This window comes from Paroedura picta, chromosome 16 (genome assembly GCF_049243985.1).
Source record: "Paroedura picta isolate Pp20150507F chromosome 16, Ppicta_v3.0, whole genome shotgun sequence".
Taxonomy (NCBI): Eukaryota; Metazoa; Chordata; class Lepidosauria; order Squamata; family Gekkonidae; genus Paroedura; species Paroedura picta.
This window is the reverse complement of record NC_135384.1, coordinates 20,386,674-20,412,424: the sequence shown is the minus strand read 5'-3', so window position 1 is coordinate 20,412,424 and position 25,751 is coordinate 20,386,674. Positions and strand designations below refer to the sequence as shown.

At 46.9% G+C, this 25,751-nt stretch overlaps 1 protein-coding gene across 6 annotated transcripts in view; it reads right to left on the bottom strand.

The window, feature by feature from the left end:
- Positions 1 to 603: 603 nt before the first annotated feature.
- The window catches only part of MPP2 (MAGUK p55 scaffold protein 2), a 95,299-nt gene continuing 70,151 nt past the window's right edge, over positions 604 to 25,751 (bottom strand). For all 6 annotated transcript variants that reach the window (XM_077313051.1, XM_077313053.1, XM_077313050.1 and 3 more), the window contains 7 exons: positions 21,840 to 21,971; positions 19,727 to 19,832; positions 17,850 to 17,918; positions 15,831 to 15,992; positions 13,634 to 13,836; positions 10,592 to 10,720; positions 604 to 8,815 (listed from right to left, as the gene is read on the bottom strand). In XM_077313051.1, the coding sequence (XP_077169166.1) occupies positions 8,639 to 8,815; positions 10,592 to 10,720; positions 13,634 to 13,836; positions 15,831 to 15,992; positions 17,850 to 17,918; positions 19,727 to 19,832; positions 21,840 to 21,971 (978 nt within the window). In that variant the 3' untranslated portion in view covers positions 604 to 8,638. The remainder of the gene's footprint in view (positions 8,816 to 10,591; positions 10,721 to 13,633; positions 13,837 to 15,830; positions 15,993 to 17,849; positions 17,919 to 19,726; positions 19,833 to 21,839; positions 21,972 to 25,751) is intronic.

Here is a 25,751-nt window from a genome sequence, read left to right as displayed (position 1 = left end):
TCAATTAATCAGACATGCTGTGATTTTATGCATCTAAATACAACTTGGATCAGGAAGGCCCATTATGCACGGAGTGGAAGGTCCGCATTCGGGGTGGAATGGCCGTGACTAAAATCACCAATTATGCACGCTGCAGGCGGAAACCGGGCGCAGAGTCAACGTATGCTGCCGAAAAAGCTGCGTTAGCGAGATGCGGAAGAAAGTGGAGCTTCCCGGGACCAGGGCGCAACCAGAAGCGGCTCTGGAGTAGCCGCATGCATAATCTGATACTCTGGGTTTTGCTGCCATTGCGTTCTGTCCTGTGCGTAAGCTTCGCTTCTTCCTCCTCCGTGTTCTCCATGCCGCCGTTTCAGCGGTCGTGCATAATAGACGGAAGAGTCTACCTACCAGCCTATGGGAGTAGCTCAGGGTAAGCTCCATAGACTCATCTCTGCCTCTGACAAATAGCACAAGAAATCCAGGGGTGGAAATTCATTTAGCTGGTCATGCAGTGGGAGTATCTAGGTGAGACAGAACTCCATGGACTCTGATTGACCAATAAGCATAGGAAACTCAGAATTCCAACCTTTCCAAAACCCTAAAGGAGAAGACGCAGGAGAAGACTGTTCTTTAGTTTTTTAATTTAATAAAAGTTAACAGAAATATAACAAAAGGGGACTGTTTTGGGGAGTAGTAACAGGGGTATAACAAGTACCACAGAGTTGAAGAAGTGTACAATATCCGGTTCTCAAAGAAGCTATTTCCCTATGTACAGAGCTACCAAGAGTATAAAATGGTTTATGCTAAAACACACGCATACACCAATAACCGTAAACATAAGGAAATGTGGAATACAGGTCATCACTGTGCCAGGTAAGCACTTGGGAGAGGTAGAAACCAACTGAGACAAAGGGAGACCAAGGGAAAACTCTTCTGTTTTTCTTTCTCATTGTACTCTTGGGAATTTAGTCCTTCAAGGTGGTAAAAGTTTGGCAGTGGACACAAATGATCTCTAGCTGGTTGTGACAGCTACTACTGAAGTCCAGCATCCTCAGCAACGTAGTTAAGGGTAGTTTACCGAAACAAAGTTAGAAACTAGTGGCACCTTTAAGACAAACAAAGCTTTATTCAATTTGTAGGCTTTTGTGTGCACTCACACTCCTGCAGATACACTGAAACGGCTGAAAAAGTTTGTGTGCACATGAAAGTGTATACCTTGAATTAAACTTTGCCTTAAAGGTGCCACTGGATTTGAACTTTATCCTGCTGCTTCAGACCAACATGGCTACCCACCTGAACCTATTCGTTACTGGTTGGTAACTTCAACAGTACTTCCAAAATCTGTCAGGATTTGTGGGAGGAAATTGTGTAGTTTGCTGGTTTCAGGGTGTGGTGGTGGCACAAGTCAAGGCCAGTGCGTGCTGGTTGTTTCGGGAGAGAACGACCGCTTCGGGCGCCAAAGCCCCCAACCCCCCTGCAAATATCCACCAAGATACCAGACTCATTCTAAACCGACATAGTGCCCTCTTGAGTTCATCACAGAGAAATTTAAACACACCTGATTGGAATTTGCCATCCTTATCATGTAAATATAACAACCACAACAATTGTTCTAAGGAGATCTTGAGCAACAAGCCCCCATCGCATTCATTTTGGCAAGCCAGGGTAAAAGAACGCAGCAAAACAGGAGAAGAGAAAATGCCAAGCCTCTTAAGAAATACCTGTACTAATGGCCCTCCTTACGGAAACTTAGAAAGCTCTTGAGAATTTCCAGCACTAAACAAAAACACTGTTTTATAAACAAAACGTCCAGATGATTTCAAGAAGTATGACAATGGGGAAAAAAAGAAGGAGCAATCTCTGTCTGGGATTCCAATGCATGGTTTGTGTATACATGCATATAGGTAAACGCACACAGTGTTTAAAAATCTGAGTAATTTTTAAAATGCTAATGATATTCAACAGGAGCCAATAAGGGAAATATGCGAGCTACAAAAATGCTATTGAGTCCATCGAGTAGGAATACCTTCAGAAATGACAGTTCTTGCCATTTTATCCTGCGTTTCAAGTGTGCCTTTTTCTTTATTCCTAAAACAGATGTTCAAGGAGAAAATCCATTTATAGCCCTTGTTGTCATTGAAACAATACTGGAAGCAAGAATTATACATCCATCCCCCTCCCCCCATAAAATAACGCTAAATTAGAAAAATTAAAATAATTTAAAACAGAATAGGTAGATGGAGAAATTAAGAGTGTAGGTATGTTGAGAGGAACTCAAGGGGATATAAGTGTGATTTTCTGATCAGGAGCCTGCAGGGATGGGTGTGCATCAGGGCCAGAAAAAAACAAGGTGAACAGATAAGGAGAAAGCAGATGACAAAGACATGATTTGAGTGCCAACACAGTGCTATGGCTGAAATATCAGATTAGATGCAAGAGAACCATGTTCAGATATCCAATCTGCTATAGAAATTCATTGGGTAATCTTGAGCTGGTCCCTCTCTCTCAGCCTAACCTACCTCTCAGGGTTGTTATGAACATAATACAAGGAGTGCAGAACAACAATGGTAGACTGCTTTGGATCCCCACCAGGGAGAAAGGTGCACTATAAGTATCTAAATACAAATTGGCAATGGAGATGCCAAAGAACTAAATCATGGAGTATGGAATGCATTTTGGCCAAGCAACTCCAAATATTCATTGCTAACTAACCTTGCCAGCAATCTCTGCCAGCTCCCATTTTGCAGGGCCTGCTGGCGTGTATGGATGGGGTGGGGTGGGGGGGCAGGAAATGCCCAGGAAGATCCAAGACAGGATCCTCAGCTGTGTTTGTGTTTCAGAGCAGTAAGGCAGGACCGAGGAACAATTCCCAGTGTGGAGAATATGAAAAGGTGACAAAAGGAGCCTGCATACATAAAGAATGAACCAAAGTCAAAAGGAAGAGAAATTAACAGAGATATTACCATTAATTGAATTATGTGCCATCGTGATCAGAATAGTCAAGACTCAGGTTCAAATTCTCCTTCGAGCATGCAGGAGAGCTACCTCGAAGTCCACTGAAGGCTTAGCTGTGAGTCTGCTTTGAATGGAGTTTTGGGTGCTGTGTGGCCAGCCACTCATCCTACTCTCAGCCTGGTTTACTTTACAGGGCTGCGGTGAGGACACCGTGCAGGAAGGTCAAGCCTTGTATACCCCTCCCCGAGCTCTGAGGAGAAGTGGGATAAAAATGGAATAATAAATAGAAAATACGGGAACATACAGAGGAATGAGACAGAAGAGTCGATAGCTTTAAAAGGTAAGTAGGGGAGGAGGAATGAGGGGGGAAGGAATGCAAAATGGCCATGTGCTAATGGGAGAAGCTAGAAAAAGAGGGAGGGCTAATTAATGGAAGTGAACTGAACTGGCAGCAGTTTTCTCCTACTTAAAAAAAAGCACCCTAGAGCTTTGGTTCTGCACCTCTGTATAAAATGTGCTCAGCTCCACAGACAGAGATACAGGGCGGGGGGGGGGGGGGTATCCATGAATGTACAATAGAGGAAATTAATTTCTCCTTTTATGAAGGGATCCTAAACAATGGAATAACTGGCCTGGATCCACCAGAGTATTTTCACGGACTGAAGGACTCTTGGCTGCGAAGAGCAATTTCTAGCTTCCCACCTGAACATTTTGGTCTGCAGAGAAAGGAGGGAAAGGAGGGAGTCACTCTGTGTGAGGAGAAATTCTTCCGTACACAGGAATGTTCTGGTGCATCCAAGTCATTGTTTGAAGATAAAAAGGTAAAGGTGTCCCCTGTGCAAGCCATGTGTGACCCTTGGGGTCATGTGTGACCCTTGGGGTGACACCCTCCAGCGTTTTCATGGCAGACTCAATACGGGGTGGTTTGCCAGTGCCTTCCCCAGTCATTACCGTTTACCCCCAGCAAGCTGGGTACTCATTTTACCGACCTCGGAAGGATGGAAGGCTGAGTCAACCTTGAGCCGGCTGCTGGGATTGAACTCCCAACCTCATGGGCAGACAGCTTCAGACGGCATGTCCACTGCCTTACCACTCTGCACAACATTGTTGAAGATACTACCTTCCTTCCCCACCCCCCCAGTTTCAACTTTAAATCTTGGATTTGCTACAATATCTGCCTCCTTTTCTTCTGGATATTTCCATAATATTTTTAATGTCTAAAATAAATACCATCAGAATTTTTGTTTCTTATTTAAATATACAGCATACTCCTCTTTCTTTTAATAAAAAAGAAGGTACATAAATCTGTCCTCTAGGTTAGCTATCAGGAAAAAAAATTCAGTCAGAGTAATTCAGCAGTGGAATAGGCTGCCTAAGGAGGTGGTGAGCTCCCCCTCACTGGCAGTCTTCAAGCAAAGGTTGGATACACCCTTTTCTTGGATGGTTTAGGATGCTTAGGGCTGATCCTACGTTGAGCAGGGGGTTGGACTAGATGGCCTGTATGGCCCCTTCCAACTCTATGATTCTATGATTCTATCTGTACAAAATCAAAACCCATGCAGAGAAAGTGAATGGCAAAGGCTGAGGCTTGAACAGAGTGCCAGAGGGCTCACTTGGCATCCCAGGGCTCCTTTCAGCCAAGGAAATTCCAGGGGAAACCAGTTAGTCACATGAACACGAGGCTGCCGTCTGCTGAACTAGATCCTTGTTCCATCAAAGTACTATCTACTCAAACTGGCAGTGGCTTCTCCAGGGTTAGAACCATAGAGCTGGAAGGGGTCACACAGGCCATCTAGTCCCACCCCCTGCTCAGTGCAGGATCTGCCTAAAGCATCCAGGATAAGTATTTGTCCAGCTGCTGCTTGAAGGGGGAGCTCATCACGTCCTTAGGCAGTTGATCCCACTGCTGAACTACTCTGACTGTGACATTTTATTACTGCTATCTAGACAATATCATTCTCCATCTATTTAAAACCCCATTACTGCAGGTCCTATCCTTTGCTGCCATCAGGAATCCTTTCTCTGCCCTCCTCTGCCCTACTAAGACAGCAATCATGTCCCCTCTCAACCTCCTCTTCTCCAGGCTGAACATTCCCAAGTCCTTTCTTCACAGAGCTTGGTCCCCAGGTCCCTGATCATTGCTCTCCTCTGAATCCTCTCAATTTTGTCCACGTTCTTTTTAAAATGAGACCTCCAGAACTGCACCCAGGACTCCAGGTAGGGTCTGACCAATGCAGGATACAGTGGAACTATGACATCTTGTGAGCCTGTTGATACAGCCCAAGACTATAATAGCCTTTAGCACGCATCACCCTGTATGCTCATATTTAGCTTCCACAAGATCATGTTCACACACTGTTACCCAGAAGTTTATCTCCCATCCAGTATGCAGGCTTCTCATTTTTGTGACCCAGATGCAGAACTCTGCACTTCTTATTTAATTGCATCTTTTTCTTATTTGCCCACTTTTCCTGCGTGTTCAGATCTCATTGAACTCTACCTCTATCTTCTGGGGGGTTTGCTACCCCTCCCAATTTGGTGTCATCCACAATTTTCATGAGAAACCCTGTGGCACTCCACTGTTCCCTTCCCTTCACTCTCATAAAATACCATTGACAACCACTCATTGGGTGTGGTTCTCCAGTCAGTTCCCTGTCCACCTAACCATCCAAAAATCCAGTCTACAGTCCTCCAGTTTACCCATCAGAACATCATGGGGAACCTTCTCAAAAGTCTCACCGAAATCCAAGTAAACAACATCCTCTGAGTTTCCATGATCTAATAAGCCTGTCACTTGGTCAAAGAAGGAAACCAGGTTGGTCTGGCAGGACCTATTGGAGACAAATACATGCTGACTTCCCTGGACCAATAGAAAGGTCTCCAGTTGAGTGTAGATTGCCCCTTTAAAATCTGCTCAATTTTCTTCCCTGCAATTGAGGTCAGACACACTGGCCTGTAGTTTCTTGGGTTATCTCTCCTCCCTTTTTGGAAGACTGGGATAACATTTGCTCTCCTCCAGTCTTCTGGCACATCTCCAGGTCTCCAAGAGGTCCTAAAAATGATGGACAACTTTGAGCACTTTTGGGTGCACACCATCCAGCCCAGGGGATCTGAACTCATTCAGTGCAGCCAGATGCCTCTCTGTCCATGTCAACCTCTCTATCCATATCAACTCGTCACCCAAACATTATACCTTGCCTACTAACATCCCTAATGTGCCCATATTTTTGGGAAAACAGAGGTTTCAGGCACAGGTCACATCACCTTCTGTCTAGTCCTTCAACTGGAGAAGCCATGGGTTGAATCCGGGGCCTTCTGCATGCCAAGCAGAGGCACTTCCACTGAACCACCACCACTGCCTTATCTCTCCCTCATGAATATTTGAGCTGATTCAGCTCGTGGAGCAGAACCTCACAGGGGGCCAGTATTGCCTGTAGGGAAACTCCCCATAGAAGGCTGTCATGAGACGAGAACCAAAGTGGGGTCAACTTGTCTGCAGTCTTGTGGATGACCCAGCTGGTTGGCTGGCATGCTTGGCAATAGTCCTTGGGATTGTTACCTGAAATTTGGGACTGCTTTCAGACACTGCCTCTGGAATATGAACCACTTTATAACTTTGCGATTGGATGGTGCTACCTGAGAACTGCTGTGAAATGTTGTAGTTGCCAGAAGGCGGTCATCTGGAGTCCAGCTTTGGTTCTGGAGGATCTCCAGGCCCCACCTGAAAACTGGCAATGGATTATCATGAGTAGGTGGACCTAGACAGCAATAACTTCCAGAGTGGAGTGGGGTTAGATTCAATGACTTCCCTGAATTACACCAGTGGAATGCTCCTTCCAGTTGGCGGGAGCCTCAAGTGCCCCCAGGAAAATACCAAAGCTTTCTGCAGGGGGTGAGACCTTTCCCAGCAGTGATCACTCATAGCTCACTGAACCATTTTTTGTACAAAGTGCATTTTAGAGTTATTGGGACAGTGCTAAAAGGTGTCACATGCTTGTGTGCTTGCTTACCAGCAGATGGCAATATTGCTATTCAGTCCTCTGCAGCAACCAATGCTCTGGTTACAAGAAACATCCAACATTCTCCTCAAAGCCATTATGCTGATAAGCATCTAAAAATACCAATAGGATTTGGCTTTTTTTAAAAAAAGTAGACCAATGGGAAATAGATTTGTAGGAGACCCTTCCAAGGGGACCCTCCTTTCTTTCTCCTGCAGTGGAAACTGAGTCCAGGGACCTGCCCTCTCCCTGCATTGGCTCCTGCCGCCATTGAGAGCTGCCCTAGTATATGAGGTAGTGATTGTTGGTCCTGGAGGAGAAAGCAGAACTCTGGAATCTGGAACCGCTGCAAGGAAAGCTAACCTTTAAAGAGGCTAAAGGCCATGTCCCCATCAACCCAATGGAATCCATCTGGAGTGTGGCTGCAAATTCTGGACTAGGACATTCCTAGAGATCTGGGAGCCGAATCTGGGATGGGTTTGGGAAGAGACCTCATTGTAGACTCCTCACTGTAGACTCCACCCTCTAAAGCAACCCTTTTCTCCAGGGAAACTGATATTTTTTCTGGAGATAAGTTGTAATTCTGGGAGATCTCCAGGTCCTTCCTGGGGGTTGGCAACCCTATTTTGGAAGCAGTGTGCTCCAGTAGGAAAATATCAGATCGGTCATGGGGAAAGTGGAGTGCGGAGATCACAGAACCTTCCAGTACTTGGCAGGGATTGGATGGGAGAATTAAAACCATCGCTGTTTTGTTCCCTGCTGGCCTCTGCCACCTGGGAACTGGGTAGCACCTTTCTCAAGCCTCAAATCGGTCTAGGTGTGACTTCCAACCTTAAATGACAAACATCTTCCTACGTTACAAAGGATTCACTTCTGCAAATATTCTGTCGATAAATTTAAAAATTAGACCCATTTTAGTGATAGAAAAATTGAGGCTAAGGGAGCTATTTGCTATCAAAGTGCATGAGTGACCAGGGACTGATCCGTTGGCTTTAGAGTCCAGGCCATGAGGTCATCCTGTCCCATGTTCAGAGGCTCATGCACTTGTGCCCTGTTTCCCTTTAATATCCCACCAAAAACAGAACAAAAAAAATGATCTCACATTGATATTGCACAGGCCAAACCTATGTAGAGTGAGGCTTTTTTTCCTCCCATTTTTTAAGTGGAAAAAGAAACACCCCGGTCAGTTCTTTTGGCAGTCTCAAGAGCAGATCCATCTCGAAAGCAGAGGGGGGTGGCGTGGCAGTGAGCTAGCTGTGGCCAGTGAGATGCTCTCTTTCCCACCCCATCGGACTTTGGACCAGTCAAAAACTGAAATAATCTCAGCAAGATGTTGCAAGGCATTGTGGGCACGGAGTAGCCCTGCTCACTCCGTTCCATCATGAAAGGACTTTCCAGTGGTTTGTAATCAGGGGTAAACAGAGACCATCTCCTGAACTGTGGCAGTCATAGAAAACAGTCCTTGGTGAGCCGGAGGTTTTCCAGCATGGACTGAGGAAGCACCGTCCTTGAAGAAGAAAAAGGAATGAATAAAGCCAACTCTGCTCCGGTGGGATCGGCTGGACCTCTATGAGCCGTGTTGAAAAAGGAACAGGTTGCCAGGGAGGGAACTAGCTGGGGAGCCGGGGAGAAGTCCGGGTTCCTTGGCCGAGTGGGGGGAGAGGGAGAGCCGAGGCCTCCCAAGGGAAGGAAGCAGGAACTCCCCTCTAGTACACCCAGCTGACGGGAACCCACTGCGGTTCGCTGTGCAGCTTCTCCAAAGCCTGCTGCAGCTGCTGGAATGTCTGTTCCATGTTGCCGTTGACTAAGCAGAGGTCGAAGTAATGCCCATAGCCCCGCTGGATCCGGCAGCTCTCATCCACTGTCCGCTTCAGGTCAGCATCCTGGAGGAACGGCCAAAAGGACAAGTAAGTGCGTTTCTGGCACAGTTCGACCCAGGATTCCCCACATAAGGCCAGGAGCCTAGGGGTGGGCTCTGAATGACAGTGCGTGAGTGAGCTCCACCCTCTTCTCACTAGCATCCTTGCCTCTGAGATGCTACAGAGGTGACCCCCAGTAGGGAGACCATTTTCTGCTTACCCAAAAGAAGCAGCCAGTTCTGACTTTTCTCCACCTCCCTGGAAACGGAGATACTTCAACAGTGTTATGTATGTGGACAGGGCAGTGCTAATGCAACCACTATGCAAACCAGGGCTTGAGAGACTTGAATTACTCAGACTTAAGGGCCAATCAAAGGGCTTTGTTAAGGGCCAATCAGGGCTCTTGGTAGGCCACCCAAATATGTATATAAGTTCAGGGTTTTCCCCAGCTTCTTGTCCATGTTTGTTGGGGCTTGCTGGTTATTACTTCTAATAAAAAGAACTACTGCATCTGTATCCATTGAACCTGCAGACTTAACATTGGTGACGAAGGGGGGATCACTGTCCTAGGCAGCCTGCCCTGGGAAGCGATGGTTCAGCCGAAGTCACCAGTGAACCAACCTCCACTGCACTCTGTGCCCTGCCTGCCGACAAGGGACTGTCTGAACAAGCATGCCCACTTCACTCTGCCTCATGATAAGGAGAGCCCTGCAGAATCCAAGCCACTGTTCCAATTCTGCTATCCGTGGGGAACACTCAGAACTGAATCTGATTGGCTGCAGTGCCAGCCCAGAGAGACCTGGCCAAGCCAGAGCCAAAATCGTTGTAGCGCCTTAAGCCACAAGGACCACCTGACTGGTTGGGGCATTGCCGCCTTCCATCTCCGCTAATCACAATTACAGATGGCGTCCACGCCAAAATTCGAGCCTTTAAAGGCTGATGAGGACTGGGAGTCCAGTGTTGCCCATCTGGAATGTCACTTCAACACCAACAACATCACAGACCCAGCTAAGAAGTGCAGCACGCCCCCCTGGGACCTGCTGGCTCCCATCAAGCCGCGAGATGCTGAATGCAACACTATCGTCAACACACTCAAAAATTGCAAGACACGACACCTTCTGTTGCTGTAGCCAGCAAGAAGGCGAGTCCGTCATCCAGTTCCTTGCTGCACTCTACCTGTCCACCAGGCACTGCCAGTTAAAAAACCTTGAAGAAGCCTGGTCTGCAGACTCTGAGACGAGTGTCCACAGTGTCGCCTTTTCGCAAGATGCAAGTTGACATTCAAGGAGGCTCTTGATGGGGCCTTGGCTGCAGAAGCTGCTGCTGAAAATCCTAAAGCAGTCTGCCAAGCTAGGGCTGCTACAGTGCCTAATGGGAAACCAGTTCCTGTCCACTCCAAGGATGTGGTTACCGATGAGAGTGGCCAGGAAGAAGTTGAGAAGCTCCATTCATCCCAACCTGACTGCCTCAATTTGCCCAAACCATTCCCCAGCTGCTGTGCCAGTTGCAATGGCCCACACCTTCAGAAATCCTGCAGTTTCTGAGAAGCGTAAAGCCTAAGTTCCCAACTGGGTCAGAAAACAGTTTATTCTTATTTCACTCTCCCTGGGTCATGGTTGAGGTGGACATTTATGAAGCAGTGACAATATGAGATTAGCATGAAAGGGATGGATCTATGTTAGACCTCAGGGCAGCTCAAACCAGGCAGCCATTTTGCATTGAGTCAAGGTTAAAAATGGTGCCGAGAGGGGTTTTTGGACATGTCCACCCAGTGGTCTGCTGGTAGATGAAAAATCTCACCGTCAGTTGCTTGGTTGCCACGCCGCTCTCCAGGGCTGCTTTGTTCATGGCCCGGAGTGTATCAAAATCTGGTGCTTCGATGAACACCACGTAGGGGACGAACTCAGCTGTCCTCAAAACCTTCACAGCCTGGTCAAGCATTCCAGAGGAGAAGAGGGAAGAATACGAAATTATCAGTGATATGGCATTGTGCCAGGAATGCACTAGGAACTGTAGGCAGTGTGTGAAGGTTCATTCAATTGCTTTCAATAAGAAAACTCCATTTGCAAAAAAAATATTTATTGTAAAATACAACGTTGCTTACTTCCTGAGATTCTTGCTAAGACTAACATTAGGTGACCACTGCCCCATTTTAACCCACAATCCCCTTTGCACCATCTAGGTGCAAAGATTCCAGGATATCTTCCTTCAGTTAGCAAGAGAGACACAATCACCCTTCAAGGTCATCATCAAAAAAGCATTGCGATAGCGATTGGGCAGAGCAGAGATTCCTTATCCTAACCCTCTACTGTGACAATTCTCACCTAAGACCTCTAAGGTATTTAAATTACATAGACAGAAAATAAAACAAGCAATAAAAGAAGAGCAAAATAAATAAACCAATAACAAAAACAGGCATGGTTTTGAGTCAAATGGCAGTTCTCTGGCTTAGCCCTGAATGAGTTTCCATTGCTTCATTATTATTATTATTATTATTATTATTATTATTATTATTATTATTATTATTATTATTATTATTATTATTATTATTATTATTATTAGATTTATAGCCCGCCACTCCCTTGCGGCTCATGCTTTCACTTGCTGGGCACTAAGTATTAGTGCAAGACTGAATGGTAGTTCATCACTTTACTCCCCCAAGAATATAAAAAAATGGATCCGAGGATCTGATTCTCACAGGAAATCTATGTGGGAACATCATGGCTGAGGTGGGGTTGCCAACCTCCAGGTGGGAAAGAGAGGGAGGGAGGGAGGGAGGGAGGAAGGAACATCCAGGTGGGAAAGAGAGGGAGGGAAGGAAGGAAGGAAGGAAGGAAGGAAGGAAGGAAGGAAGGAAGGAAGGAAGGAAGGAAGGAAGGACCTTCACCAGCCTTTCAGCTGCCTGCACCTGGCACTGCCCTTTTAGGGTTGGGAAGTACCTGGAGATTTGGGGATGGGGGAGTCTGAGTCCTGGTGGGCAAAGGGCTGAAAGTGCACTTCAGGTATAGTCTTCTTCTAATGATGGCAGGGAAGGGGGGAGGAAGATGAAGGCAAATGCCAGCAGGCTCCCCCTTCGGCCACCCAGAGCAGGTTCTCCCCCCTCCAGCTAGCCTTTAAACACCTGTGCTCTCTCTCCTTCCCTCCCTCTACCCATCGGTAGCTATGGGGCTGGAAAGGAGGCGAAGGAAGCAAAGAAGAAGGGAGGAATGAGCTCAGTAAGGTGTGGGGGGTGGAGGCTTGTTGCCCTCCTGGCTCTGATGTTCAGTTATTGGGGGGGGGGGATTGCAGGGAGGGAGGAGAACAGAGGAGGCAGCCTGGCTCCTTCCCTGTCTCACTGAGGAGGCCAAGGCCAGAAGGCCCCCCAACCCTGCCTTGACCTGCCCTGTGCCGTGGCTTGCCTTTCCTCCCTGGGTCTGGTGCTGGCACCCCGTCCCCATCTTCTTTTCCCCTGTCATTAACAGACCCTCATCTTCCCCTCCCCACTCTGCCACTCAGGGATGGGGGGGGGGATGGAATGTCTATTGCACTTCTCCTGCCCCCCCCCCAGAGATGCTCCCACATCAAAAAGTGGGAGCAAGGGAAATGGAAGGGGGAGTTGGCTGTTGTTTTCTAAGGCCAAGTTTGGAAACTTGGAAAAATTTGCCTTCTTTTTTTACTCTTGTAATAAAACTTTTTCTCTTTCAGTGAAATGACGTTAAGTAGCCACATTGGATCAGACCCATGGTCCACACAGGCCAGCATCCCATTCCCAGCAGTGGCTGATCAGATGTCACACGGAAGCCCATGACGAGGGACCATTAGTAGGGTTGCCAACCTCCAGGGGGTGGCTGCAGTTCTGAGATTACAGCTTATCTCCAAGTGATAAATATCAATTCTCCTCAATTGAATGGCTGCTTTGGAAGATGGTCTCTCTGGCATTTCACCCTGTTGAAGCCCCTCCCTTCTCCAAGCCCCACCATCCTGACTCCCACCCCCCACCCCCAATCTCCAGGTATCCCTGAACAGCCCTACTTGTTAGCAACGGCCCTCAGAGGCACTGTCTTTCTTTACACAGTGAGTAATAAAAATGTGGAATTTGTCAGCGGAGGATGTAGTGATGGCCACTGGCATAGACAGCTTTAAAATACACGGTACATGGAGAAGAGGTCTATCAGTGGCTATTAGCCGTGGTGACTAAAGGAAACCTCCATGTTCAGAGGCAGTCATCCTCTGAATCCCACTGTCAGGAGACGACATCAGAGGAAGGCCTCGGCCTCTGTTCTAGCATTGGCCATCCAGGGAAACTGTTGGTGGCTGTATAAGAAAGGTGGCTGGACTAGATGGGCAAATGGCCCAATCCAGCAGGGCTCTTCTCATGTTCTTAGGAACCTCTTCTGTTATCTGGGCTAACAGTCAGAGATCAGCCCATCCGCCATAATTGCGTCTGGATCCCCCCTCAAATCCATCTCAGCCAGTGGGCTTTTGCCACGTCCTAAGGCCGTGCATGGTACCATGTAACATTATGTCAAGGTTACATGGTAGGATAGTTCATTTCAGAGTCTCTCTCTGTGCATTTGTTAAATTTACATTCCATCCACCATCCATGGATTCCCCAAGAGATACCCTATCCAAGTGTAAGGGGTGGTCTTACATTCAGGGACCTCTTCCTTTCATGTAAATATAGTAATTATAATTCCAGGCATAGAAGTAGTAATGATGACAGAATCCAATTGAATCATACTGAGAGAAGACTTAGCTGCCCGGCAGGGACCCATCCTCCGGCTGCATGAGATCTCAGAAACCTTCTCCATGACCTTCCCCCTCCATCCCAAACTTTCAGAAGGGGTAAGAAGGGTGACTTACTTGTGGGTTGACATCCAGAATGCACATTTTGCCTGACTCGATGACTTCATGGATGGAGTCAATCTTGGTCCCATAGAGGTTCCCCTCGTACTCGCCATGTTCCAGGTAGCGACCTCCTTTGATGTCAACCTCCATCTCATTCCTAGTCACGAAGCAATACACCTGCCCTGTCTGCTCGTGTTCCTTGGGCCTTCGGGAAGTGTCTGCAAGGAAACCAGCGAATCATGTGAGTTGCATCCATCTGAAATGGATCGGTCCCCAACTGGCGGCAATAGTCAGTCAGATAAATTTGTGGCTCTCCTCTAACATCGAAGAGAATTTCTGCCAGCTGTTTTCATAGCCAGCTGAGGCAGACCAGCTGCTCCACCGCACTGACCGGCCGGGGGCAGTTGTGCAGGACCGGAATGCACAGAATGATGCTGGAAACGGCTAGTGGTGCAATGCTAAATCTCAGTCTGTGCAGCACCTTGTTCTACCAGCCATGGTGTGGCGCCCTCAGATTGTGGCCCCAGTCGCTCAGGGGTCAGCACACTATAAATAAGTTTCCAACAATAGGCCCATGAACCCACAGGACTGATGAACCAATCAGGTGTTTAAAATGCCACACACAGAGGATTTGAAACCTTCCATGGGAGAAAGAGAACAAGAGCAGTTTTGTGTTAGTTGTGGTTGGTCACAATAAAATACGTTCATGTGGCTTTTGAGTTTGGATTCTGCTTTGGACCAAAGTTTCTCCACCCCTTCAGGATGTAGAATGTGGGTTTGCTAGTTCTGCCCAGTGGAATGGAGAAGTCAATGCTTCTCAGAGTCTCAGAGCCAGGGTGGTGTAGTGGTTATGTAACATATGTAACAGATATGTAACCCAGTATATAAACCAGCATTTACCATTTCAACGTACCTTCCAATATTTTCAAGTTGCAGTGTGTCAGTTATCACCTTGGCTCTCAGCTCATCAAATTCTGGAGTTCTTACCAAGACGAACCCTCCCACTCAAAGTACAGTATTTGCTGGCGTATAAGACTACTTCCCCCCCCCTGAAAAACATGCCTCCCAGTGGGGGGGTCGTCTTATACGCCGGGTGCACTTCAGTTGGGATAGACATAGCTGCCCATAGTGGCCCATCGTCTTATACACCGGCAAATACGGTAATCTCCAAAGTTAGAGGAGATTTAATTATACCAGGTGTAGGAAGATACGTCGAGATGGTAAATGCTGGTTTATATACTGGATTACATATATGTTAAGGACCTTAGAAATGAACTTTAATTTATGTACTTGTATCTTGTAGTCTCATGAGCCTCTTGTGGCGCAGAGTGGTAAGGCAGCAGACATGCAGTCTGAAAGCTCTGCCCATGACGCTGGGAGTTCGATCCCAGCAGCTGGCTCAAGGTCGACTCAGCCTTCCATCCTTCCGAGGTCGGTAAAATGAGTACCCAGCTTGCTGGGGGATAAACGGTAATGACTGGGAAAGGCACTGGCAAACCACCCCTTATTGAGTCTACCAAGAAAACGCTGGAGGGCGTCATCCCAAGGGTCAGACATGACTCGGTACTTGCACAGGGGATACCTTTACATATCTTGTAGTCTCACAATCACTGAAGAAGACAGGGAAAACGGGGAATCGAGTAACCCGGGAACCCATTCTGATTGTGTTCAAATGAGAATTGACTACTAGAAGAATAAATTAATATTTGATTTGACTTTACATGCCTGTGGAATTCCATTTTGTAAAAGCAAAAGATTTATGCGATCTGAAGAGAAACAAGAGTATGGAATTCCATTTTGAATCATATGTGATATACAAGGAACTGACGGCTCTATTGGGCATCACAAACACACACATACACACCCTTTTGCCTTATTTTTGGCTTGTGAAAAGCCTTCCTCCGTTCTATGGAGTCTTCCTTCAGATGAAGTAGTTTGTCCGTTGGAGGAATAGCCAGTTTTGGAGGAAGGCTCCTTAGGCTTGATGAGGGCTAATAGGAAGGTCTATCTCATTATGGCATTAATATTAATCACTGTGCTATTTATTTGAGAATTGGAGTATTAGCCCAATGAGGAAAGGCTGAGGGCCTTGGGATGTTCAGCGAGGAGAAGAGGAGGCTGAGAGGGGACATGACTGCTGTCTTTAAGTTGGTGATGAATTTCAGAGCTAAGATTGACTTCCTCACCCCACTGAAACGGAGTCAAGACTTACACGGGATGGTGGTTCCATACTGAGATGGGTCAGACATGATCAGCTTGTTCTTAAGACTGCGACGGCCAACCCCCTGGGCACCAATGAGCACCAACGTTTTCCTGCGGAAGGGAGGCATGCGGGCCACCTCCTCATAGATCAAGAGTTCATGGCGGTCAAACTCTAGAGGAGAAGAGACAAAAATCAATGTAAGGCAGAAGAGCCATGGTCACTGAGTCCTTTAGAACAGGGGTAGTCAACCTGTGGTCCTCCAGATGTCCATGGACTACAATTCCCATGAGCATTTGCTCATGTAGTCCATGGACATTTAGAGGACCACAGGTTGACTACCCCTGATTTAGAAGATGCCTTGTAAGCCCCCTGGTCCATGCAAAAAATCCAGTGCCGCAACATTCCTGATTGGTGGCTGTCCAAATTCTGCTTGAAAGCTTTTAAAGAGCCCCTCTGATCACCCCCAGTGTTTCACAGGCCTCTCTCACACAAGTGAAGGAGGCAGTGTTTTAGAATAAATTGAATTTTAAAACTGGATATAAACTTAATTTTAGGATTGTAATACTAATTATTGTTTATTTTACTGTCTGTATTATTTCTCTTGTAATACTTCTGTTGTTACCTGCCCTGAGCCCTTGAAGAAGGATGGGACATAAATAAAAATTTACAGTACACATCATCTGTTAAGTTTTCTCCAGGCTAAACACACCTATTTCCCCAAATCTTTCCTTGCAGCAATTGGATCCAATCAGCTTTTCTTCTGGTGAAAAAAGATCCAAAGAGGCTATGATGGAGATCATGGGACCAGCACGGACAAAAGCCCTGTGAGATGACGGCAGTGATCTTGTGCTGGATCTTAATTTCCAAGTTTCATTAAAGCCTAAGCTAATTTTTAATTTGCAATTGACTTTCAAAATATGAAAAAAAATGTTCATTTACTGACTTTTAAAACATGCTTTTAGAAATTGTTTTTGAAAAATCCTACCAATGAATTTTTAAGAAAACATAGTATCATCTTGTCAAACTAAGGATCTTCTTCCTTCCTTTACCTCCAATTCCTAAATCTAGGAGTGATGACAAGGATTATGGACAAAAATGTAGCAGGATATGAATTTCTGCAAGCAAAAGTGTATCTGGAGAAATGGGAATAATTTCATCTTTATGATCATGGAGCATTAGTCTTTGGAATGAGTCTCCACAGAGCCATGTCTGTCATCGGAAAGAATGATTTTTATTAAAAAATAAAATAGTCATCCAGAAACCAGGCAGGGCTAAACATAAATCTGGCCACATGGGGGTGCATGAGAGATTCCTGAGGCAGAGAGCTGATAAAGAACAGCTTTTTGCCCGTCAGTCCTGTTTGTACTGATTGCTTACCAAAAGGTGGATCCTGGTTCCCTTTCTCTCAGTTGACAACACACTAAAAGATGTGCACTGTTGATCACCTTCTAAACATGAGTCAGCGGTGTGACTTGGTCGCTAAAAAGGGAAGTGGGATTTGGGGCTGTATCAAAAAAAAAGGATAGTGTCCAGAAGGGGGTGGTACTGCTTTACTCTGCTCTGGTTAGACCTTACTGTGTTCAGTTTTGGGAACCGCAGTTGAAAAAGGATGTAGACAAAAGAGTGCATCCATAGGAGGGCAACGAAAAAGGTGAGGAGTTTGGAGACAGCCATCTTTCTTCTATGATTTGACCAGATCAAGGGTTTCCACTCCACACTCCAAAGAATTCCAGGAAGTGCTTGGCACAGGTGCTAAGAATTCTTTCTACAGATCTCTAATCTCTAGTTCCCCTACAACCACAGGGTTCCACAGGGAATAGCAGTGACTGGATCAGTTCACACATTACAGTGAATGCATTCACATCCTGCATACCTTCACTTTGGACTTGAGACCAGGGACAAGAAGCTGCATAAATCTAGAGTTTAAATCACACATTCATTGGTACATGCGTTGAATGCAACATGAGAATGACTGAGCTCATATCCACAGAATAATCAGGTGAATGTATGATGCACAAGAGCCCTTGCCTGCATTTTTTGTGGTCAGATACATCATCCTCTTCTTCTTCTTCCCACTGAGGCTTCCGCACAAGGCACCTGCCAGGAGGAGAAAGAAACACAAAAAATCTCAGGAGAGACTAAGGCAGCTGTGTATAATGGGAAACTTTCCTATGCATGGGCAGGCACTGGGAGAACGTGAGATGGAAAGAAAGGGAAGATCCCCTTTGCCTACACTCTTGAGTATGAATCCAGTGAGTTCTGGGGGAGGAGCTACAAGTATTGTCCAGAACTACAGTCTCTAGCAGAGGTCCTGAGGTGCAAAATCGAAGAAATCATCTCCTTCTGGAGTGGTGGGTTCACATTTCACGGCTTCCCCATTCTAGGATCCAGCAAGATTTGTTCAGGAATAAAAAAGGTCTAACAACAGCTACCAGAAAGACAGCTAAATGAATTGTCCATCGTTTCATGCACGCCGCTGAACACCAAAGACTGGGGAAGGCTGTTACCTTCAAGTCCTGCATGGAGTGCTGCCCACTGACTAGAGAAAAGTCAGCCTGAGCACTATCCCCCAGTCCCCTTTCCACACCCATAGAAGTGGGCAGGAAAACTGGTCTTTAATTAACGTGTTTACAGTATGAAAACTTTTTGCTTATTAAAACCTTTGTACCCACACTTCCATATATTTTGGAGTGCCATGCACTTTGCATGCATGCAGCTTGGGCAGACGTGCCCACACTGCCCATAGCTGTAATGGCGACCAACCTGGGCGGCCAGAAGTCAGGTGGAGGAACAGCAGTTTGTGAGCTGCAGGAGGAGGGAAACACCAAGCCGTTGCTGAATTCTGGGCAGGGATTTTGCTGTGATCCAGAAGGACTTCTCCCTTCTTGAGGCTGAACGGAGATCGGCCTGCCTGAGGTTTGCATATCTCAAGTATTATAGAACTAGAAATAAAGCCCATTTAATGCCGAAATAAAATGGGCGCTAGGCCCCCGTCCCCGGGGAAGGCTTCGCAGGGCGTCTCCCCATTGGCTCCCCTTCGCTTTGCGCAGCTCCCCATTGGCTGCTGGGTCCTGGATTGACACTTGGAGGGGCCAATCAGGAGCCACTTCGCGGCTCCTGATTGGCCCCTCTGAGTTTTTATCCTGGACAGGGCCTGCCCTAACTCCTCCCCCACAGCCCTTACCCTTTTATTTAATCCGCTCCACCGGAGTGGTTTAAAGATTGGTAAGCTAAACAAGGAGCCAATCAAGGCCTGGGGAATCCTTGAGTGGGGCAAGATGGAAGGATCTTCAGTTTATCAATCCTTCTACTTAGGTTGAGCAACTCTAGCTTGTGACTAGAGCTGCCAACTCCAGATAGCCCCTGGAGATCTCCCAATATTACAATGGATCTCCAGACTGATTCTCTAATCAGCCCCTGCAGAGAAAATGGATGCTCTGGACAATAAGCCAATCAAGATGCCGGAGGAGGCTATTTGAGAAATATCAGCAAATGCCTCTTCTATGCTAAATACACTCTGATGCCCCCTGTAGGATATTTTTCATATTTTCTTGAATCATGCACACTATAGATCTTGCACACTCAAACATGATGAAGCTAAGGTTGCCACCATCCAGGTGGGGCCTGAAGATTTCCTCCTATAACAGTTGATCTCTGGACAATAGAGATCGGTTCCCCAGGAGAAAATAGCTGCTTGGGGGGTGGCATTGTCTCTTGCAGAGGACCTTCCTCTCCCCAAACCTCACCCTGCCCAAACCCCTCCCTTCCTAGGCTTCACCCATGAATCTGCAGGTATTTCCCAACCCTACTTGTGACACAGAGCCTGCCACACTGCTTTAAGTCTCTATGGCACATTAATTCTGTGACTGACCCGTGCTTGGGGGGAGGGGGGTTGCACCTGTTACCTGATGATGGCGTGACCTCGAGATCACGCTTCACAAAAGCCTTGCGCTTCTCCTCCAGCAGCTGGCTGGGGATGAGTCCCGCGCTTCCGCCCTCCACATGGCAGGCCTGCAGAGATAAGAGGTCCTGTGAGCATCTGGAGGCAGAGACCTGGGGCCAGGCACAAGAGGCTTTCTCCATACAACTCCACAACTTTTTGAATACTGAAATTCTTACAAACTTCTTAGCTGCCTTTTGACCATATTCAGCCACAAATTATTAACAAAAATGAAGCCCAGCAAGTCAGCACAACTGACATCTTGTGAGGGGAGAGGATCGAAGAAGGCAGAGAAGGGAGAAAAAAATCCAAGACCGACAGAAGTTGAGAGATTAGGGGCTTCTCCTTTAAAGCAAGCTTGTCACATGAGCAGTTTTGACCAATCAGAGGTTCTCTACCACGGAGGAGAGCCCAGCTTCAAAACAGCCTGCTTTCTCAATCCGAATCTTGAAATATTGAGCATTAAAAGCACTCTAAAATATCACACAATAAAGGTAGGGTCACTCTGGATCAATCCTTCTTGCTGCAGAAAGAAAATTTAAATCGGCCAAAATCAAAATGGAAATCGCAATCTGTGTAGACAGCAGGGACTGAATCGACCTGGGATTGGAATAAAAGCTCTGTGCAGTTTACACCCAGAAAATTTGTGGATCTCCCAGGTGTCACTGGAATCTGGTTTTCTTTCCCTTCTCTCCTGTCCACAGATTCCATTTGCTCACGAGATGAGTATACAGTGATCTCAGTTTTGGATGTTTGGGAGGAATATAGAAGGGACCAAAATATTAAAACCTCCCCTCCCTGTTGCATCAGCGACTCCTGCCATGCCCTCAGTGAAACACAAGTAAATCCTTTAGATTCCTTCCAGTGAGCCCTGGATGGCTGAAAGCTGCATTCTAGTACAGGAGCATTACAGACCCCAGAGGGATTGAGGGGGGGAAATCCCTCACGTCTTTGTCACACAACGTAGCTGTGGAAAGGCCAGAACAGGCTTACAATCATGGTTGACAAGCCACTTCTTTGAAATGAATCTGTTCTTCTCTTCTTTTTCCCCAGCGTCCACTCTGTCCTCTGCAGTGTGATCCTTAAAGGGGCAGCATCCTAGGGGCAGCACAATGCAATGTCTATTGATTCTAAACAAAAACTCTCCTCTGGAGTCACGCTGCTGCCCTGTGTCATCGCCAATACAACTTCCTCTGCCTCTGGCTCAGACAAACAAAGGATGCATCTGGCACAGACTGGTGGCAACTGCGCTGGCTTCATCATGGTACTGATCAACAGCATGGGCAGTTGTTCACCAAGGGCCCCTCTCCCCTCAAGCTCCTCCTTATACTTGAAGATACTTGAAACTGCCTTATACTGAATCAAACTGTTGGTCAATAATGGACAATATTGTCTGCTCAGACTGGAAGCAGATCTCCAGGGTCTCAGGCTGAGGTACTCTGCATCACCTACTGCGGGGGTAGTCAACCTGTGGTCCTCCAGATGTTCACGGACTACAATTCCCATGAGCCCCTGCCAGCGTTTGCTGGCAGGGGCTCATGGGAATTGTAGTCCGTGAACATCTGGAGGACCACATGGCCCTTTTGACTGGAGAGGCTCTACCATTGACCCTTCCCCTTGTACTCAGGGCCTTTGACTCAGCCCTCCCATCTTCAACAGACTTCTCCAGATGAGTCCAAAGCAGAGTCTTCTGCAATGACTTCCGGATTACTGTTGCCTACCATGTGGACATATTAATGGGCAGGCTCAAAGGGCTTCCTGAAGCTTCCCTATAACTGAGTCAATATAACAAAGGAAGAAACAGACATTGTAGGAGTGAAACAAAGAAAAATACTGTGGGGAAGAAATCTCTGAACAATAAAACACATGGTGCACAAGGACAATGCATCCCCTACCTGATTGGTTCTCCATAACATGGACCTCCAATAGGAGGGAATGACCGTTGGCTGACAGAGGGCCAATGGTGGGTCTGCGCTGCCCCCAGGTTCCTCCCCCTCCTCCTCCTTCCTCCCGGAAGAAAAGCTGGCCAGCAATGCTAGCCCGCTTCATAAAAGTAAGCGACTCCCAGAGGGTCATACCTGCCACCAGTTGGGGTCATCCTGGTTGACGATCTGAAGAAGGTCTCCAGCAATGAACTTCAGTCCAGCCTCTTTGCATGGAATAAGATTGTCAGTTGCTGGGTCATAGTCAAAGTGGGCTTTCACAAAGACCTAGGAGAAGAGAAGCAGCATGGGAAGATTTGGAAGTAGGGGAAGAGAAAAAGCATTAAAAGATCTGGTTGGCCACTGTAGGAGACATAATGTTGGGACCACTGGTCTGATCCAGCAGGGCTTTTATTACATTCTTATGAGCTATGCAAGAGTTTGCTAACCAGCCAAGATTGAAACTTGCAATTGCCTTCCCATTATACAAAAAGGAGTCAGCCTAAAAAACTGGTTGGCAGGTGAGCAAAGACAGATACAGGAAGTGAAGCCAGCAGGGGGTAGTGGTTAAGAGCAGCAAACTCTAATTTAGAGATTAGAGGCCTTCTGGGTGATCTTGGGGCCTATCATGGTTCTCTCGGACTGTTTCCGCATTAGGAGACATACCTTGTTCTAGCCTCACTTTGGATTTCCCTTGGATGCTCTAGCCTTCATGCATCTGGGCTTTCCTCTCCTTATTTTCCATGCTGAAATTTGTGACATGTCTTCTGCGCTGAGTCCCATCATGTTCTGCTCCCTTCTCCTTTTCCAAAAATCTGTGTTTTGCTAAATGCTGCCTGCTTGTACCATTGTTTTCATTGTGTCCCTTAATCCCACGATTCTGTTGATCACCTCCCCGCTTCCCCCAAAAAACCTGTTATAATGTTATAACATCTCAACACTGCTGTGCAAGATGGTAAGTCTGATTTTTAAAACTTAGAATCAGCGCTGTAATGGGATCACAATGGAGGGAGGGAGGACAGCGATGAGGAAAGAGGGTTCCCAAACAACTCAAAATGGTGGGTGCAGGGAAAAACCCAGTGGCTTGCATTCCTGCATTTGGCAGCCCTGAATTAGACCCTGCTTTAAAAAATGAAAACTGATTTCTGAGGATGTGGGACAGCTGAGGGGACAATTTTGGTCTGCAGTGTGGAAACTGACAAAAAACTTGACCCTTTAATAATGCAAAGTGGAACAATATCCCAAGTGCGGAAACAGTCCCAGAGCTCCCTCAGCCCCACCTACCTCACAAGGTGCTTGTTGTGGGGAAAGGAAGGAAAGGTGATTGTAAGCCACTCTGAGACACATGAGGCCTACTGGTTGACCTTGGGCCAGTCATAGTTCTCTCAGAGCTCTCTCAGCCTCACCTGCCTCACAAGGTGCCTGTTGTAAGGAGAGGAAGGGAAGGCAATTGTAAACCACAGAGAAAAAGCAGGGTATAAAAACCAACTCTTCTTCTGCATAACAAATAATTGACCAGTGGGACTCACTGTTAAGAGATTTGAAGATGTCCACCGGCTCAGGCTTTAAAGGGGGGGGGGGGTATGCAAGGCAGCTCTGTCCCTGCTACTATCTATAATAGCTGAATGTGGCAAAATACCTCTGACTGACAAAAGTTGACAAGCCATCCAAGGGTCTTGCCAGAAGGTACTCTTGTGGGATTTTCTGGCTCACTTCCTGACCATTAGTCTGATCCAGCATGGCCACTCATAGAATTCATTCATTCATTCATTCATTCATTCATTCATTCCTCCCCTGCCTTTCTTCCCAATGGGGACTCAACGTGGCTTTCATCATTCTCGCCTTCCCCATTTTTTCCTCACAACAACCCTGGGCAGTATGTTAGGCTGAGAATGTGTGATTGGCCTTAGGGCACCTAGTGAGCTTCCATAGCTTGAGCCAAACCTGCAATATGAACCCAATACTCGTAATCACAACACCTCACTGGCTGCCTCTATACCAGCTGTTCTCAACCTTCCCATCACCGCGACCCCTGCCGCGGTGGTGGTGGTGGTGACCCAAAAGCTGTCATAGGATTGTGGGCTCCAGCATGCTGGCGATCATGAAAGGCCAAGGTGGCCAGCGCCGTGGTGCGGAGGGGTGCCAGTGGCATACCAGCCAACACCCGCATGCAGGTGCAGCATCAGCACCTGCGTCAGCACCCCTTCCCTCTGCTGAGGATGCCGCCTCCGCAGAAGCAGGTAAACTCAACCTTCCCCTTTGGATTGCCAAGGCCTCCACCACGGCCTCAGTGACCCCCCTAAAAGGGTTGATCGACCCCCAGGTTGAGAACCGCTGCTCTATACTGTTTCCCTGACACCACCTGGACTTGAAAATATGATGCTTGAAAGCGAGGGGGGGGGAGTTTATAGGGAGGCAGGAATGAGATGGCTCTGCTTATTTATAGTGTCTCTGCTTTCCCTCAGGATTTGCTTTTGGCTCCGAACCTGGGGAAGTGCTTTTCTGTCTAAGCATTCAGGATCACGGCTGTCATTCAATTAAGAAGACATTATAGTTGATCCAGCAACTACCTTTTAACCAATTAGTTAATTAAAGGGAAGTAAACTGGCATCACAATGGGAACATATCCAGGCAACAGTGCAACAATTAAAAAAAAAAGAATAACACATACAAATATAAGCCTTCTTCAGTGGGGATCAGCATGTTTCCTAGGTGTAAACTGCACAGAGCTTTTATTCCAATCCCAGGTCGATTTAGTCCCTGCCATCTACACAGAATGCGATTTCCATTTTGATTTTGGGCGATTTAAATTTTCCTTCTGCTGCAAGAGGGATTGATCCGGAGTGACCCTACCTTTATTGTGGGATATCTTAGAGTGCTTTTAATGCTCAATATTTCAAGATTCGGATTAGAGAAAGCAGGCTGCTTTGAACCTCCGTGGTAGAGACACCCTGATTGGCCAAAGGTGGCCATGTGACAAAGAAGAATCCCCTAATTTCTCTCAACTTCTGTCAGTCTTGGATTTTTTCTCCCTTCTCTGCCTTCTTTGATCATCTCCCCCCACCCCCACCCTAAATAAAAGAAAGAGGCTCCCTGCTTGGCTCCCCCCCTTCAAGAAAAAAAAGAAAGAGGCTTGGCTCCCCCCCCTTCTGAACTACCCTAACTATGTGCTTTTCTGTTTCAATGGGGAGGGAGGGGGGAAGAGGAAAACCCGAGTTCAAATCGATCTGAATTCAACAGGATTGACAATGGAATAAACAAAGTAAGTGCAGACTCTGCCCTTGACTCCCTGTACAAGGGAAGTGTCACGAGTCCCGATTCATGCCCCCATTTCCGCTTCATTCTCCCGGCCTCCTCCAGGCCAACTGTCATAAAGACATAAATCCCTGTGCTGGTCCCTGGCAGATTCTGCATACCAAAGCTGCCCTCAGCGGGGCTCTCTTATCTCTTCCGCTTTCTTATGACTTTGTTAGTCTCACTGGAGACTCCACAGATGTATTGTTTCAGATCAAAGCTGGGCCATCTGGCTCTGCTGGGAATTTTGTAATTTTTGCAAATGTACCTTTCACACCATCCTGAACCCTCATACCCCCTACCATGCTTGCCCCCCCCCTATAAGTATGCCCAAATGTCCATTGTATCTTTGTTACTGCCAAGATGTTTGTTCAACGAGTCTCGGTGAGTGTTAGCTTTTGTACTGTTCTGTTCAATAAAGCCTTTCATTTGGATCTTCGCTCTGCCTGAGATCTTGGAAGTTCCTTTATCACAGACTCTACCTGCTGACTTCTGCCTGATTCCTGACAGGAAGATGGTCCTTTGGGCAAGGGGGGGGGGAGGCTGCCTGTGGTACCTGCCTGACTTATGATCCTTCCTCCCCTCCCCAAAGCAGTGGTGAAACGAATGAAGTTTTTCCTACCTCAGTGAAACCATGAATGTTTTGGAGAAACACATGCCAGGGGCAGCATCCAGGAAGCACAGTGAAACTGGCAAGGTGTTTAATTTCATCCTGCTGGGCTGGGACAAGCATGTGCCCCTTTGCCAGAGTAGCAACAGCCATGGTACAGAAAG